This window comes from Pelecanus crispus, chromosome W (genome assembly GCF_030463565.1).
Source record: "Pelecanus crispus isolate bPelCri1 chromosome W, bPelCri1.pri, whole genome shotgun sequence".
In the NCBI taxonomy this organism is placed as follows: Eukaryota; Metazoa; Chordata; class Aves; order Pelecaniformes; family Pelecanidae; genus Pelecanus; species Pelecanus crispus.
In genome coordinates, this window is record NC_134675.1 from 9,259,464 (window position 1) to 9,277,396 (window position 17,933).

Below are 17,933 nucleotides of genomic sequence, written 5' to 3' on the forward strand. Positions count from 1 at the left end.
GGTAGCGCCTCTGTGATAACATATTTAAGAAGGGGAAAAAAAAAAAACCCCGAACAGGACACAAACTGCAGCTGGAGTGAGGTGTGAGAATATGTGAGAGGAACAACTCTGCAGACACCAAGGTCAGTGAAGGAGGGGGAGGAGGTGCTCCAGGAGCAGGAGCAGAGATTCCCCTGCAGCCCGTGGTGAAGACCATGGTGAGGCAGGCTGTCCCCATGGAGGTCCATGGTGGAGCAGATATCCACCTGCAGCCCATGGAGGACCCCATGCCTGAGCAGGTCGATGCACCCCATGTGACCCCATGGAAAGCCTGAGCTGGAGCAGGCTCCTGGCAGGACCTGTGAGCCCATGGAGAGAGGAGCCCATGCTGGAGCAGGTTCGCTGGCAGGACTTGTGACCCCATGGGAACCCATGCTGGAGCAGTCCGTTCCTGAAGGACTGCACTGCATGGAAAGGACATGTGGAAAGGACCCACATTGGAGAAGTTCGTGGAGGACTGTCTCCCATGGGAGGGACACCCACGCTGGAGCAGGGGAAGAGAGTGAGGCGGAAGGAGTGGCAGAGACAATGTGTGATGAACTAACCACAACCCCCATTCCCCATCCCCCTGTGCCGCTCAGGGGGGAGGAGGTAGATAAATCGGGAGTGAAGTTGAGCCAGGGAAGAAGGGAGGGGTGAGGGAAAGGTGTTTTAAGATTTGTTTTTATCTCTCATTACCCTACTCTGACTTTTTGATTGGCAATAAATTAAATTAATTTCCCCAAGTTGAGTCTGTTTTGCCCGTGACAGTAATTGCTGAGTGATCTCTCCCTGTCCTTATCTCGACCCATGAGTCTTTCATTATATTTTCTCCCCCCTGTCCTGCTGAGGAGGGGGAGTGATAGAGAAGCTTGGTAAGCACCTGGCGTCCAGCCAGGGTCAACCCACCACATTATCTCAACCCACAACACTGCATCCAGTTTTAGGCCTCCTAGTACAAGGAAGGCATTGATAAACTGAAGTTCAGTGGAGGGTCACCAAGATGGTCAAGGGGCTGGAGCATATGCCCTGAGAAGAGAGGCTGAGGGAACTGGCCTTGTACAGCCTGGAAAAGTGAAGGGGGGGGAGCACTAATAGCAGCCTTCCAATACCTACAAGGAGGTTATCGAGAAGATGAATCATAGAATCATAGAATCATAGAATCATTTAGGTTGGAAAAGACCTTTAAGATCATCCAGTCCAACCATTAACCTAACATTACCAAGTCCACACTAAACCAATTAAGGGTAGACTAGACTAAACCATGAAGCCAGGCTCTTCACAGCAGTGCATGGTGGGAGGGCAACAGAGAAATTGAAACAAGAGAAATTCTAACTGGATATAAGGAGAAATCTTTTTCACCCTGAAGACAGTCAAGCACTGGAGCAGGTTTCCCAGAAAGGTTGCGCAGTCTCCATCCTTGGAGGTTTAAGATCCAACTGCATAAAGCCCTGAAGTAATCTGGTCTGACCTCATAGATGAGCTTTCTTTGAGCAAGAGGTTGGATTAGAGACCTGAGATCGCTTCTAGCCTGAATTATCCTATGATCCTAGAATCTTTCATCACAGTGCCACACTGATATTAACACCTCATCTTGCATCAAGTGTGTTAAAACAGAAGGGGAGCAATGTGAATCAAGCGCAGAATGAATTCCTGAGTTCTGATGAAACACTGAACAGTAAACTTCAGTGTTCCATATATCTTCAGCAGATACTCAAGGCTATCCATACTTGTCTTTTAGAGGCTCTTCTCAAGCAAACAAACTTCACACACAGTGCTCAAAGTCTCCTAACAGTGGGTACAAATGCTAGTGGTGAAAGAGTTTGAAGGGGAAATTCAAACTGTAACTGCTCAGCAATGATAATTTGAGACCAAGGAATGACCTGGTGTGGTGGGCAAGAAGGCCCAACTGCAGAACCAGGTTAAACAATAGAAGCCGGAATGCCAGAGGTGGAACAACTCCATATAAGGGAGTGTAGATTCCCTTGCTGATAAGAAATGCCACAGTATTGACTTGTAACAATACTATTGGTGCTGGCGTAAGTGTATATAAGGAATGAACTGTTGCATCTTTGCAGACTCCTTGTAGAACCACTTAAGGTGGTAGGACTCTGTCCAATGCATTGTTCATTAAATCTCTTTATACTTGAGCAAAACCGTGTTTAATTCACATCAAGGGGTACAATAAATACAAGTTTCACAGCTGAGATCTAATAATCCTACCTGCCAATGCTGGGATGGTGACTCTGTTCCACTCCCATGGCTGATCATATTCATCTGCAGGTCTGTCATCATCCTGTGGCAACTTACTTTCTTGTAAGTGCTGACTGACTACGCTTTCAGAATCTGATTCTATACCATTGTCTTCTGGTTCATAGGGTGTGTCATAGAGCTGCATGCTTTTCTGCTGGGACTTCACACTCCCCTGTCTCTGAAATGCTGTAAGAGAGAAAATTGCACCAGTGTGACTACTGAACATGTTTTATCATTGAAGGTAACAGTTTTAGAGTATTCAACTTCCATGCACTCCATAATATTCAACTACTACAAACAGCATGCTACTACAGGACTTCTAAATTCAATCTTTTTATTTGGTAACTTGCAGGAACCAGTGGTTACTCTAGCTAAGAAAAAAACCACAACATTTTAGCAAATCCAACAGATTTACCAAAGGAAAATCATTCCAGACTAACCTGATCGCCTTCTACAACAAAATAAAATTTTCTGTTGACATGGGGAGAGCAGTGGATACTGTTTACCTGGAATTCAGCAAAGCATTTGACACTGTTTCCCACAGCCTTCTCCCAGACAAACTGGCAAGATACAGACTGGATGGGTGGTCTGCGAGATGGGTAGGAAATTGGCTAACAGGCAATCATCAGAGGGTAATGATCAATGTTTTTTTACTCAGGTTGGCAGCCTGTCACAAGTGGGTCCCCCCAGGGATCGATACTGAGCCCCATGCTGTTCAACATCTTCATAAATGATCTGGATGATGGGATTGAAAGCACCCTCACCAAGTTTGCTGATGACACCAAACTGGGTGGTGAGATGGACACATCAGAAGGGAAAGCCATCTTACAGAGAGACCTGGACAGGCTGGAAGAGTGGGCTAGCAAGAACAGTATGAAGTTTAACGAAGACAAGTGCAAGGTCTTGCACCTGGGACAACATAACCAATGAGCCCGGTACAGGCTAGGATCTGTCTGGCTGGGGAACAGCCTTGCTGAAAGGGACCCGGGGGTCCTGGTGGACAACAAGCTGAACATGAGTCAGCAGTGCGTTGCTGCAGCAACAAAGGGAAATGGGATCCTGGGCTGCATCCACAGGGGCATTACTAGCAGAGATAAAGATGTGATCATCCCACTCTACTCAGCGCATGTCAGGCTGCACCTGGAGTACTGTGTCCAGTTCTAGTCTCCACAATTCAAGAAAGACATAAACAGACTGGAAAGGGTCCAAAGGAGGGCCACGAAGATGATCAAAGGGCTGGAGAACCTGCTCTATGATAAAAGACTGAAAGAGTTGGGTCTTTTCTCCCTTGGAGAAGAGAAGGCTCAGGGGGGACCTCATCACAGTATTCCAGTACTTAAAGGGTGGCTACAAAGAGGACGGAGGCTCTCTCTTCACAAGGAGCCACTTCCTTAGTATTAAGGAACACATGAAGTTTACCTTTAAATTCACTCCAGGGTTTTCAGTTATAAACGCTGTAGCTGAAGAAGCAAGTGGGGTAGAAGGCCAGCTTGGATGAGCAGGGATCTTCTTCTAGAACTTAGGCAGAAAAGGAAAGTGTATGGGCAGGTGACACAGGAGGACTACAGAGATGCTGTTTGCCACTGTAGGGAGAAAATTCGTGCGGCCAAAGCTCGATTAGAGTTCAAGCTGGCCAGCACTGTGAAGGACAACAAAAAGGGCTTTTCTAAACAAAGGAAACCTCGTGGTTGGTGTTAACTACAGGCCACCTGATCAAGGGGAGCCTGTAGACGAGCGTTCTTACTTCAACTACCGGAAGCATCATGCTCACAGGCCCTGATCCTGCAGGGGGATTTCAGTCACGCTGATATCTGCTGGAAAAGCAGCGCAGCAAGCTGTATGCAGTCCAGAAGACTCTAGGAGTGTATCGAGGATAACTTTTTAATCTAGGTGGTAGACAGCCTGACCAGAGGAGAAGCGTTACTAGACCTGTTGCTTACCAACACAGATGAACTAATTGGAGAGGTCAAGACTGGTGGCAGCCTGGGCTGCAGTGATCATGCCCTGGTGGAATTCGCAATCTCAAGGGATAAGGGACAGGTGAAGAATAGAGTTAAGACCCTGAATTTTAGGAGAGCAAACTTTCAGTTTGAACTTTAAGAGCAAACTTTCAGTACTGGGACCAATACTATTTAATATCTTCATCAGTGACATAGATAGTGGGATTAAGTGCACTCTCAGCAAGGTTGCAGATGACACCAAGCTGAGTGGTGCAGCTGATGCTCTAGAGGGAAGGGATGCCATCCAGAGGGACCTTGGCAGGCTTGAGGAGTGGGCCCATGGGAACTTCATGAAGTTCCACAAGGCCAAGTGAAAGGTCCTGCACCTAGTTTTGGAGCAATCCCCGATATCAATACAGACTGAGGGATGAATGGATTGAGAGCAGTCCTGCAGAGAAGGACTGGGGGATACCGGTGGGTGAAAAATTGGACATGAGCCGCCAACGTGCGCTTGCAGCCCAGAAAGCCAGTCGCATCCTGAGCTGCATCAAAAGTGTGGCCAGCAGGTCAAGGGAGGTGATTTTCCCCCTCTACTCTGCTCTTGTTAGACCCCACCTGGAGTACTGCATCAAGTTCTGGGTCCTCCAGCATGAGAAAGACATGGACCTGTTGGAGCGGGTCCAGAGGAGGGCCACAAAAATGATCAGAGGGCTGGAGCACCTCTCTTCTGAAGAAAGGCTGAGAGAGTTGGGGTTGTTCAGCCTGGAGAAGAGAAGGCTGCGAGGAGACCTTATTGCAGCCTTTCCGTACTTAAAGGGGGCTTATCAGAATGATGGAGAGAGACTTTTTACCAAGGCCTGTAGTGACAGGACAAGGGGCGATGGTTTTAAACTGAAAGAGGGTAGGCGTAGGTTGGAAATAAGGAAGACATTTTTTACGCCGAGGATGGTGAGGCACTGGAAAACAGGTTGCCCAGAGAAGTTGTGGATGCCTCATCTTTGGAAGTGTTCAAGGTCAGGTTGGAAGGGGCTTTAAGCAACCTGATCGAGTGAAAGATGTCCCTGCCCATGGCAGGGGGGTTGGAACTAGATGATCTTTAAAGGTCCCTTCCAACCCAAATCATTCTATGATTCTATGGTGATGTGGCTGCAACATGATCATGTAGCCCAGAGCCATTTTCAGGAAATCTCTCTTCTTTCTATATGAAGCACTTCAATACCTTTCTTGCAGTTGTGATATTGTGGTGGATTAATGTGTGCTGGCTGCCAGGTGCCCACCAATCCACTCACTCACTCCATCTCCTCAGGTCAGGAAATAAGATGAAAAAGCTCCTTGGTCAAGAAAAGGAGAGGGAGAATTCTCACCAATTACAGTCATGTGTGAAACAGACTCATTGTCGTGGTTTAACCCCAGCCAGCAACCAAGCACCACGCAGCCGCTCGCTCACTCCCCCTGCCCCAGTGGGATGGGGGAGAGAATCGGAGGAGTAAGAGTGAGAAACACTCCTGGGTTGAGATAAGAACAGTTTAATAATTGAAATGAAATAAAGTAAAAGAGTAGTAGTAATAATAACAATGTAATAATAACAGTAATAATAATATACAAAGCAAGTGATGCACAATGCAATTGCTCACCACCCGCTAACTGATACCCAGACAGTTCCCGAGCAGCGATCACTCTCCCCGGCCAACCCCCCCCAGTTTATATACTGAGCATGATGCCATATGGTATGGAATAGCCCTTTGGTCAGTTTGGATCAACTATTCTGGCTGTGCCCCCTCCCAGCTTCTTGTGCCCCTGGCAGAGCATGGGAAGCTGAAAAAGTCCTTGACTAGCATAAGCAGTACTCAGCAACAACTAAAGCATCAGTGTGTTATCAACATTATTCTCATCCTAAATCCAAACCACAGCACTATGCCCACTACTAGGAAGAAAATTAACTCTATCCCAGTGTCCTGGTTTCGGCTGGCCAAGACTGAGCCAATCAGCAACATTGGTAGCTGCTCTGTGACAACATATTTAAGAAAGGGGTAAAAACTGCTGCGCAACAGCAGCTGGGAGAGAGGAGTGAGAATATGTGAGAGAAACAACTCTGCAGACACCAAGGTCAGTGAAGAAGGAGGGGGAAGAGGTACTCCAGGCGCAGGAGCAGAGATTCCCCTGCAGGCTGTGAAGACCATGGTGAGGCAGGCTGTGCCCCTGCAGCCCATGGAGGACCCCACGTCAGAGCAGGTGGAGCAGCCCAAAGGAGTCTGTGACCCTGTGGACAGCCCACGCTGGAGCAGGTTCCTGGCAGGGCCTGTGGCCCCGTGAAGAGGAGCTGACGCTGGAGCAGGTTTTCTAGCAGGACTTGTGACCCTGTGGAAAGGACCCACGCTGGAGCAGTTTGTGAAGAACTGCAGCCCGTAGGAAGGACTCATGTTGGAGAAGTTCATGGAGGACTGTCTCCCGTGGGAGGCAACCCACGCTGGAGCAGGGAAAGAGTGTGAGGAGGAAGGAGCGGCAGAGACAACGTGTGATGAACTAACCACAACCCCCATTCCCCATCCCCCTGCGCTGCTCGGGGGGAGGAGGTAGAGAAGTCAGGAGTGAAGTTGAGCCCGGGAAGAAGGGAGGGTGGGAGGAAGGCGTTTTAAGATTTGTTATTATTTCTCATTATCCTACTCTGACTTTTGATTGGCAATAAATTAAATTAATTTCCCCAAGTTGAGTCTGGTTTGCCCGTGATGGTAATTGGTGAATGATCTCCCCCTGTCCTTATCTTGACCCACGAACCTTTCATCATATTTTCTCTCCCTTGTCCAGCTGTGGAGGGGGAGTGATAGAGCAGCTTGGTGGGCACCTGGTGGTTAGCCAAGGTCAACCCACCACACACTTCTATGTGTGTTTTAGAATGAGTGTACAGGGCTTTTTAAAGATGGCATGTGGCTAGTAGATTATTCTGTAACAATTTCATGTTAGTGATTGTGCAAGTTCAGGGATCTTGCACAGACCATGGGTGGAACTGTTAGTTTTCAGGGGCTTCTTAAACAAGATTTTTGTCTTAGCTGGTTAAGTGAGGAGTTTAGATCTGCTACATGCTTTCCTTTGCCACAGAAACTGCATTATTGATGATGTTCATTATCTCCTGAAGGATGTGCAATCCACAGAGTGCTAGAGAGGATCAGAGCCTGTAAGACTCCTTGAATGTGCAGTACACACTGTTATGAAATGCGGGATGGCTTTTTAGGTTTTGTGAATGTGATGTTGATCACCTGGCTGAAATTAAATGCTTAGGAAGAGCATACAGGTAGAAACTGATACATTATTCACACTTTAAGTAAAGGTGGCTTGTTGCTTAGCATGTCAACTGTAGAAATGGTGCAAGGAGTATGAACTCGTGTCTGGTTTTTTTTATCCTGTAGTGAAATGGCATGGTAGTTGTCTTTAAAGCAGAGCTCACTATCTCTGTGCACCCAAAAGTGTCAAGTAACATAGCTTAAGGACTTGTTGATGTTCCAGTACTATTTAATCATCTTGCAGTCTGGTTATGGGAAGGCAGGACAGTGCTGGAGCGGGGACATGGATCATGAAGATGTATCAACTTCACTGTAGGATGGGGTTTTTATAGAGCAGGGATTGGCCTGTTGTCTCCTGCAGCCCACTGTCATGGGGGAAAATTGGGATGAGATAGCTGCAAGAACAGAACCATGCAACTCAGTTACATATACTTTAAAATTTATTTACTAAGCAGGATGGGTATAGCAGGTGGATAGTAGTGATTTCTATTCTAATGCACACTCTATACAGACACGTTCATGCCAATCGAGGCCCCTGTCCATCTGGTCCAGTTGTGTCTGGTACTATGGACCCAGGGGAACAGGACACTTGGACCACTCAATGTGTCCAAGTCCTGAGTGGCAGCCTGGCCCCTACACATAGCAGTTCCACCTTGAGCTCAGCCTTTTATATGGTGTTGGACAAATGTGTAGGTCATTGTGTCCATCTATCCCCCTGGAGGTATTCTTTTCACTATTTATTGCTTTCTAATTTAGATTGTCAGTATAAGCCATCAATGGCCTTAACAATTATGTAGTCTTAGACCAATGTCTTTGACTTTCTCCATATCTAAGGTGGTCGTTACTAGGGTTTCTATCACGTTCTGGGCTCCTGCTGCAAATGTGTTGCAAGGGTATAACAAACATAACAAAGTTCATCTGTGCTTCTTTGTTTTCCAGCACATATTGGATTAATTTAGTTAGAGCTGGGTAGATGTAGTCTAGGCTTCACTTAACTGAGCAGTGCTTTCGGGAGGCTTCACCAGACACCCAGATATGGCTCTAACAATCCTTCCTTGCATTCAGAGAAGCCATAGGTTTCTAACAGCAGCTGCTTGCATGTTCAGTTCATTGAGACACAAGTTTGGACATGGTATGTAGCAGTCTGAGGCCACCTGGGGATTCCCCGGTAGCTGTGAAGTCACTGTGAGGGCTGGGACCCTGTGTGAAAGGTGGCTGGATCTAGTTGGGGAGATGCGAGTTCAGTGTCCAGCTCCGAAGGTCTGTGCTGCCCCCACATATTTGAATGCTTCTCCTGACTGACAGTTACTTTTCCTCAGTGCATTGCCACTCCCCTGATCATGTAGGTAAGCCAAGGGTTGGCATGGCATCGCCTGAGGGTGGCAATCCTAGTGGGAACATTTACACTGCTCCTGGGAGCACGGAGGGCTCAGGAGCGTATCTGAAATGTTTGTACACCAACACACGCAGTATGAGAAACAAACAGGATGAACTGGAAGCGTTGGTCATCTCCCAGAGCTACAATATCATTGGTAGTAGCGAGACTTGGTGGAATGAGTCCCACGACTGGAGTGCTGGGATGGAGGGCTACAGGTTGTTCAGGAGGGATAGGCAGGGCAGGCAAGGTGGAGGAGTTGCACTGTATGTAAGGGAGAGGTTTGATTGTACAGCCCTTACAGTTAGCGATGATGTGGTTGAGAGCCTCTGGGTGAGGATTAGGGGGATGGAAAACAAAGGAGATGGTGTAGTGGGTGTCTACTACCCATCGCCCAGCCAGGATGTAAACACCAATGAGTTATTCTATAGGCAATTAGGAGAAATTTCTCAATCAGTAGCCCTTGTCCTTATGGGAGATTTCAACTTCCCAGATGTCAGCTGGGAATACCATACTGCTGTGACGAGCAGGTCTTGGAAATTCTTGAAGTTTGTAGGAGATAACTTCTTGTCACAGGTACTCAGTGAGCCAACTAGGAAAGATGCCCTCCTAGACTTGCTGTTTGTGAATAGAGAAGGACTCGTGGGGGATGTGATGGTAGGTGGCTGTCTTGGCCACAGTGATCACAAAATGGTTGAGTTTAAAATTTTCATTGTAATGAGAAAAAAGGACAGCAGAGTTGCTACCCTGGACTTAAGGAGAGTAAACCTCAAGCTATTCAGGGAGCTATTTAGCAGAGTCCCCTAGGAATCTGCTCTTGAGGGCTTAGGAGTCCACGAGTGCTGGTCAGACTTTAAGAACCACCTTTTAAAAGCACAGGAGCAGGCAATTCCACTGTGTTGAAAGTCAAGCAAGCGGGGCGGAAGACCAGCTTGGCTGAAGAGGGAACTCCTCGTGGAGCTCAACAGGAAGAAAAACCTGTATGATCTCTGGAAGCAAGGTCAGGCTTCGCAGGAAGATTACAGAGCCGTGGTTCATATATGCAGGGAGAAGACACAAAAGACCAAAGCTCAATTAGAGTTGAAACTGGCCAGTGTTGTGTCAGACAACAAGAAGGGCTTTTTTAAGTATGCTAATAGCAAGAGGAGGTCTAAAGAAAACATTGGACCGATACTTGTTCAAAATGGTCACCTGATTAATAGGGATGAAGATAAAGCGGAGGCATTCACTGCATTTTTTGCCTCAGTCTTTAATAATACTGACAGACCTTGGGCTCCCCAGTCCCCTCAGTCAGAGGACCATGAGTGTGGGAACAGTGACTTTCCATTTGTGGACACTGAAATTGTAAGGGAACAGCTTTTTTAAATACGCTAACAGCAAAAGGAGGATCAGAGATAACATTGGTCCTTTACTTGACGAGGTCGGTCACCTCACAAATAGGGACATAGAAAAAGCGGAGGAGTTTAATGCCACCTTCACCTCTGTCTTTCAACACCGATGATGGCCCCTGGGACCCCCTGAGCCCTGTGTTGGAAGACCGTGACTGGGGGGATGATAAACTCCCAGCCGACCCTGAACTTGTTCGAGACTTGCTGCTCCAGCTGGATGCACATAAGTCTATGGGGCCCGATAGGATTCATCCCAGGGTACTGAAAGAGCTGGCTGGTGTTATTGCGGGACCCCTCTCCATTATTTTTCAGCGGTCTTGGGAGTCTGGAGAGGTCCCAGTCGACTGGAAGCTGGCAAATGTTGTCCCAGTTTTCAAGAAGGGTAAGAAGGAAGACCCTGGTAATTACAGGCCTGTCAGTCTCACTTCAGTGCCTGGTAAAATTAGGGAGAAGGTTATTCTGGGAGTTACTGAAAAACACTTGAGACACAACGCAGTCATTGGTCATAGCCAGCACGGGTTCACGAGGGGAAAGTCCTGCTTAACCAACTTAATTTCCTTTTATGACAAGGTCACCCATCTAGTTGACCAAGGGAAGCCAGTAGATGTGGGGTTTTGGATTTTAGCAAAGCTTTTGATAGTGTCCCTCACAGTATCCTTCTGGACAAGATGTCCAGCACACAGCTAGACAAGTCCATAATGCGATGGGTGAACAATTGGCTGATGGGTCAGGCTCAAAGAGTTGTAGAAAATGGGGTTACACTAGGCTGGCAGTCAGTCACCAGTGGGGTATCCCAGGGCTTGATTTTAGGGCCAGTGCTCTTTAATGTTTTTATAAATGATCTGGGCGCAGGAATCGAATGTGCATTAAATAAGTTTACTGATGATGCTAAATTAGGAGGAGCTGTGGACTCCCTCGAGGGTAGAGAGGCCTTACAGAGAGATCTGGATAGACTAGGGAGCTGGGCAATCACTAACCGCATGAAATTTAACAAGAGCAAGTGCTGGATTCTGCACCTGGGAGGGGGTAATCTTGGTTATATGTACAAATTGGGGGATGAGAGGCTGGAGAGCAGCCCCGCGGAAAGAGGTCTGGGGGTTTGGGTTGATGGCAAGTTGAATATGAGTCAACCGTGTGCCCTGGCAGCCGAAAGGGCCAACCGTGTCCTGGGGTGCATCGAGCACAGCATCGCTAGCCGGTCGAGGGAGGTGATTGTCCCACTCTACGCTGCACTGGTGCAGCCCCACCTCGAGCACTGTGTGCAGTTTTGTGCACCTCAATATAAGAAGGACATCAAACTATTCGAGTGTGTCCAGAGGAGGGCGACCAAGATGGAGAAAGGCCTCAAGGGCAAGCCTTATGAGGAGCAGCTGAGGTCACTTGGTTTGTTCAGCTTGGAGAAGAGAAGGCTGAGGGGCAGCGGAGGGGGAGGTGCTGATCTCCTCTCTCTCTGGTGACCAGCGACAGGACACGAGGAAATGGTATGAAGCTGCGTCAGGGGAAGTTCAGATTGGACACTGGGAAAAGGTTCTTCACTGAGAGGGTGGTCGGTCACTGGAACAGGCTCCCCAGGGAAGTGGTCACGGCACCAAGCCTGTCAGAGTTCAAGGAGCGTCTGGACGATGGTCTTATTCATAGGGTTTAGTTTCAGGTAGTCCTGCGAGGAGCAGGGAGTTGGACTCGATGATCCTTATGAGTCCCTTCCAACTCAAGATATTCTATGATTCTATGATCTGTAGGTAAAGGTGAATCTAGTGATCTGGAAGTGCCTAAAGTATATACTTGTATATACTCAGAAAATATCACTCTCCATGGGTGAGAATTATCTTCAAACTCCTGTTTTTACTCGTGCTTTGCAATTATTTATCTGACTAAATAATTTACTTTTTGCCAAATACATGTTCATTTATTATAATAAAGGTGTGCAGCTTGGAGACCTGAAGAGTAACAGGCCAAGATTTTGTTCCTCCTGAAATCTTATCTGATTTTTATCTTTGTGTCACAGTCTAAACGTATAATTGCCTCTGCATTCACTGTTTACTTGCTATTTGTTTATACTATTTTTGCCACAGGGGATCTGTAACACTCAACTACACAAACATTTGTCATGACCCTTGAGAAGCTACACTATAGTCCTAAGTGATTTCCTGGCTTCTGACAATTTATTGAAGTCCAGACTGTTGTTAGTTAACTGTTTCAGTTGGGACCCCTCCCCTCCTGAGGGTATTTGCAGTGGTATCCGTCAGGCCTGGAATAGTGTCCTTTGTTCTTCATTCCTGGCTCATTCTCAAGTTTATGGAAATGTGGTTATTTTAGATGAAGATTATTCCATGAGTCAGTTAAATAATTGCAAAACTCCTATGAAGGAGTGACTGCATCAGTGGACAAGGGAAAAGCAAAAGAAGCGTAGCCAGCAGGTCGAGGGAGGGGATTCTGCCCCTCTACTCTGCTCTGGTGAGACCCCACCTGGAGTACTGCGTCCAGCTCTGGGGCCCTCAGCACAAGAAGGACATGGACCTGCTGGAGTGGGTCCAGAAGAGGGCCACAAAAATGATCCGAGGGCTGGAGCACCTCTCCTACGAGGCCAAGCTGAGAGAGTTGGGGTTGTTCAGCCTGGAGAAGAGAAGGCTGCGAGGAGACCTTATTGCGGCCTTTCAGTACTTAAAGGGGGCCTACAGGAAGGATGGGGAGAATCTTTTTAGCAAGGCCTGTTGTGACAGAACAAGGAATAATGGATTTAAACTGAAGAAGAATAGATTTAGACTAGACATAAGGAAGAAATTTTTTACAATGAGGGTGGTGAAGCACTGGCACAGGTTGCCCAGAGAGGCAGTGGAGGCCCCATCCCTGGAAACATTCCAGGTCAGGTTGGATGGGGCTCTGAGCAACCTGATCTGGTTAAAGCTGTCCCTGCTCACTGCAGGGGGTTGGGCTAGATGACCTCTAAAGGTCCCTTCCAACCCAAAGCATTCTATGATTCTGTGAAAACACAAGTGAAAACAGGAGTGGATTTTGCTCCTCTGCACTGGTAATTCCTCAGCACTCATAGTCTCTAGGGGAGTGAACGGAATTGAGTTTGAAGATACTTCTCGCCCATGGAGAGTGATATCTTCTGAGTTCCTGATCATGCAAGCTCGTAAGCTAGCATATAGTTTTCCCGGAATGATAGAGGAGACCAATGTTAAGGGATGTTAAGAGCAGCTGCCTCCCCCAGCCGCTCCAGCCCAGGACCCTCCTGCCCAGCCACTGGAGCCCAGCCTGCTGCCCCAGGGACCTGGGGTCTCTGCCCAGGCTGAGGGGTATGGCTGCCGCTTTCCCGGTTGCAAGTTCAACCAGTAGCGAAGCTGACCACATGTCCCAGAGAGCGAGCAAGAGACACACCCACACCCAGAAGACACTGATGTGGGCAGTCACACAGGCTGCCACAGACAAGGCGCTGCCATTAGCAGCACCCACACGCAGGACCCACATCACACGCAAGCACAGCCAGCCACGTCCTCTCCTCCTCTTGGGCTGGGGGGGACTGTGTCGAAGGCTTTACAGAAGGAGCTAGCAGATGTTACGGCAGGACCCTTCTCAATCATCTACTAAAGGTCTTGGGAGTCTGGGGAGGTCCCCGCTGACTGGAAGCTAGCCAATGTTATTCCAATTTACAAGAAGGGCGTGAGGGAAGACCCAGGGAACTACAGACCTGTGAGTCTAACCTCAGTACCTGGAAACATTATGGAGAAGATTATACTGGATACTACTGAAAGGGATTTAAAGAATAATGCAATCCTCAGGCACAGTCAACATGGATTCACAAAGGGAAAGTCCTTTTTTAACCAATTTGATCTCCTTCTATGATGAGGTCACCCGCCTAGTGGATGAAGGGAAGGCGGTGGATGTAGTTTTTCTGGATTTTAGTAAGGCTTTTGATACTGTCCCTCACAGCATCCTTCTGGACAAGTTGTCCAACTGTGAAATGAACAGGTACATGGTGTGCTGGGTGAAGAACTGGCTGAACGGCAGACCTCAAAGGGCTGTAGTGAATGGGGCTACATCTAGCTGGTAACCGGTCACCAGCGGTGTTCCTCAGGGTTTAATTCTAGGGCCCGTGCTGTTCAATATTTTTAACAGTGATCTGGATGCAGGAGTTGAATGCACCATTAGCAAGTTTGCTGATGATCCCAAACTGGGAGGTGCTGTTGACTCTCTTGAGGGACAAGAGGCCTTGCAGAGGGATCTAGATAGATTGGAACATTGGGCAATTGTCAATGGCATGAAATGTAAAAGAACAAAATCTGGATTCTGCACCTGGGACAGAGTAATGCTGGGAACAAGTATAGACTGGGAGAGGAGTGGCTGGAGAGCAGCCCTGCAGAACGGGATCTGGGGGTGCTGGGTGACAGCAGGCTCAATAGGAGTCAGCAGTGTGCCCTGGCAGCCAAGAGGGCAAACCCATCCTGGGGTGCATCAAACACAGCATAACCAGTTGACGAAAAGAGGTGATTATCCTGCTGTATTCAGTGTTGGTGCGGTCTCACCTTGAGTACTGTGTGCAGTTCTGTGTCCCACAATTTAAGGAGGATGTTAAGGTCATAGAATCATAGAACCATAGAATCGTTTAGGTTGGAAAAGACCTTTAAAATCATCCAGTCCAACCATTAACCTAACACTACCAAGTCCACCACTAAACCAATTAAGGGTAGAGTAATAATTTCATGTTTCCTGGCTTGGTGGCTGGATTATTTTTTAATGAAAGTAAAAACTAGGAATCATTAAGGTTGGGAAGGACCTCTAAGATCATCAGTCCAACCATCAACCCAACACCACCATGCCCACTAAACCATGTCCCAAAGTGCCACGTCTACCCGTTTTTTGAACGCTTCCAGGGATGGGGACGCCACCACCTCTCTGGGCAGCTTATTCCAATGCTTGACTACCATTTCTGCGAAGAAATTTTTCCTAATATCCAGTCTAAACCTCCCCTGGTGCAGCTTGAGCCCATTTCCTCTCGTCCTATCGCTAGCTACTTGGGAGAAGAGACCAACACCCACCTCACTACAACCTCCTTTCAGGTAGTTGTAGAGAGCGATAAGGTCTCCCCTCAGCCTCCTCGTCTCCACAGTAAACAACCCCAGTTCCCTCAGCCGCTCCTCATAAGGCCTGTGCTCCAGACCCTTCACCAGCTTCGTTGCCCTTCTCTGGACACGCTCCAGCACCTCAATGTCCTTCTTGTAGTGAGGGGCCCAAAACTGGACACAGTATTCCAGGTGCGGCCTCCCCAGCGCCGAGTAGAGGGGGACAATCACCTCCCTGCTCCTGCTGGCCACACTATTCCTGATACAAGCCAGGATGCTGTTGGCCTTCTTGGCCACCTGGGCACACTGCTGGCTCATGTTCAGCCAGCTGTCGACCAACACCCCCAGGTCCTTTTCAGCCAGGCAGCTTTCCAGCCACTCTTCCCCAAGCCTGTAGCGTTGCATGGGGTTGTTGTGACCGAAGTGCAGGACCCGGCACTTGGCCTTGTTGAACCTCATCCAGTTGGCCTCGGCCCATCGGTCCAGCCTGTCCAGGTCCCTCTGCAGGGCCACCCTACCCTCGAGCAGATCGACACTCCCACCCAACTTGGTGTCATCTGCAAACTTACTGAGGGTGCACTCAATCCCCTCATCCAGATCATCGATAAAGATATTAAACAAGGCTGGCCCCAAAACGGAGCCCTGGGGAGCACCGCTCGTGACCGGCCGCCAACTGGACTTAACTCCATTCACCACTACTCTCTGGGCTTGGCCACCCAGCCAGTATTTTACCCAGCGGAGAGTACGCCCGTCCAAGCCATGAGCCACCAGCTTCCTTAGGAGAATGCTGTGGGAGATGGTGTCAAAGGCTTTACCGAAGTCCAGGTAGATGACATGCACAGCTTTTCCTTCATCCACCAGGCGGGTCACCAGGTCATAGAAGGAGATCAGGTTGGTCAAGCAGGACCTGCCTTTCATGAACCCATGCTGGCTGGGCCCGATCCCCCGGTTGACCTGCACATGCCTGTTGAGTTCACTCAAGATGAACCTCTCCATAATCTTTCCCGGCACTGAGGTCAGGCTGACAGGCCTGTAGTTCCCCGGATCCTCCTCCTTCCGGCCCTTCTTGTAGATGGGCGTCACATTGGCAAGCCTCCAGTCATCAGGGACCTCCCCTGTTAACCAGGACTGCTGACAGATGATGGAGAGTGGCTTGGTGAGCTCCTCTGCCAGCTCCCTCAGTACTCTCGGGTGGATCTCATTCAGCCCCATAGACTTGTGAGCGTCCGGGTCCTTGAATGCGTCCAGAGTAGGGCAACAAAGCTGGTGAAAGGGCTGGAAGTCATGTCCTATGAGGAGCGGCTACAGCTCTACAGCTTCCTGAGGAAGGGAAGTGGAGAGGGAGGTGCTGATCTCTTCTCCCTGGGATCCAGTGATAAGACATGTGGGAACGGTTCAAAGCTGCATTACGGGAGGTTCAGACTGGACATTAGGAAGCATTTCTTTACTGAGAGTGTGGTCAAACACTGGAACAGGCTTCCTAGGGAGGTGGTCGATGCCCCATGCCTGTCAGTGTTTAAGAGGCATTTGGACAATGCCCTTAATAACATGCTTTAACTTTTGGTCAGCCCTGAAGTGGTCAGGCAGTTGGACTAGATGATCGTTGGAGGTCCCTTCCAACTGGATTAGTCTTGTCCTTTTCTTTTCTTTTCTTTTCTTTTCTTTTCTTTTCTTTTCTTTTCTTTTCTTTTCTTTTCTTTTCTTTTCTTTTCTTTTCTTTTCTTTTCTTTTCTTTTCTTTTCTTTTCTTTTCTTTTCTTTTCTTTTCTTTTCTTTTCTTTTCTTTTCTGTCCAGAATGGACATGGTAAGTACATTAGCTGATTTTCTGAGTTGGCTGATGAGTTGAGACTTCTGGGAGGAGGATGTTAGCTGGTGGACAGACTCTGTTCCCTCACCTCTCCAGTCCCACGTTCAGCAGTGACTACAGGGAAGGGTGAATTTGGAAGCCAACAAAATTAGTTTAACAAATCAGCTTTGAAGTGTACTTAACCCAAAATATAGAAGAACATTGCATGCAGGTCACCAGCTAGTGCTTTCCACACTAGCTGTGGCCCTCAGACAACATAAAGCAAATGGCTGATGAACAGCTTGCTAGGCAGTGTCTGAGAAGCTTCTTGCTTGGAATATGCATCCAGAAGGGTATCTGCTTGGAAGAGTAGAGCCAAAACTGAGCACTGACAGGTGAGGATAAATATGGAATTTCCTTAATTGCCTTTTGGGGAGACCAGTTCTTAAACACCCACAGGGATGGCTAGGATGGTACTCTGCGGCCCTATCAGACTGTCTCTTTTCCATATGGCATGTGGGTAATTCAGATAGTGATCGATAGAGCTCCATCGCATGTGCAGGGACCTTATGTGATGATCATCAGCTAGTTCAAGGAACTTGCCTGTGTGACCAGCAAGTGTGCATTGCAGGGCTGATGTGTGGAAGCACATGAACAGTACATCCACACTCAGCAATAGTCTCAGCAAATGTCTGGTTTACTCCAGGTACCCTAATTAAACATCTAGTCACGTGCTCAGCTAACACAGCTAAAAACCTTTCATGCATAGTACCTGTCCCTCATACGAAGACAAAAGCTAGCCTGTTTCCAGCTTAGGTTTTCTTGTCACTGT

General features: G+C 48.1%; 1 protein-coding gene across 1 annotated transcript in view; it reads right to left on the reverse strand.

Annotated features, from left to right (window-relative positions):
• Positions 1–17,933, reverse strand: part of LOC142596520 (SH2 domain-containing adapter protein B-like) — a 124,136-nt gene that overhangs the window by 34,256 nt on the left and 71,947 nt on the right. Inside the window, exon 3 of the mRNA XM_075725666.1 lies at positions 2,242–2,457. Coding sequence (XP_075581781.1) covers positions 2,242–2,457 — 216 coding nt within the window. The remainder of the gene's footprint in view (positions 1–2,241; positions 2,458–17,933) is intronic.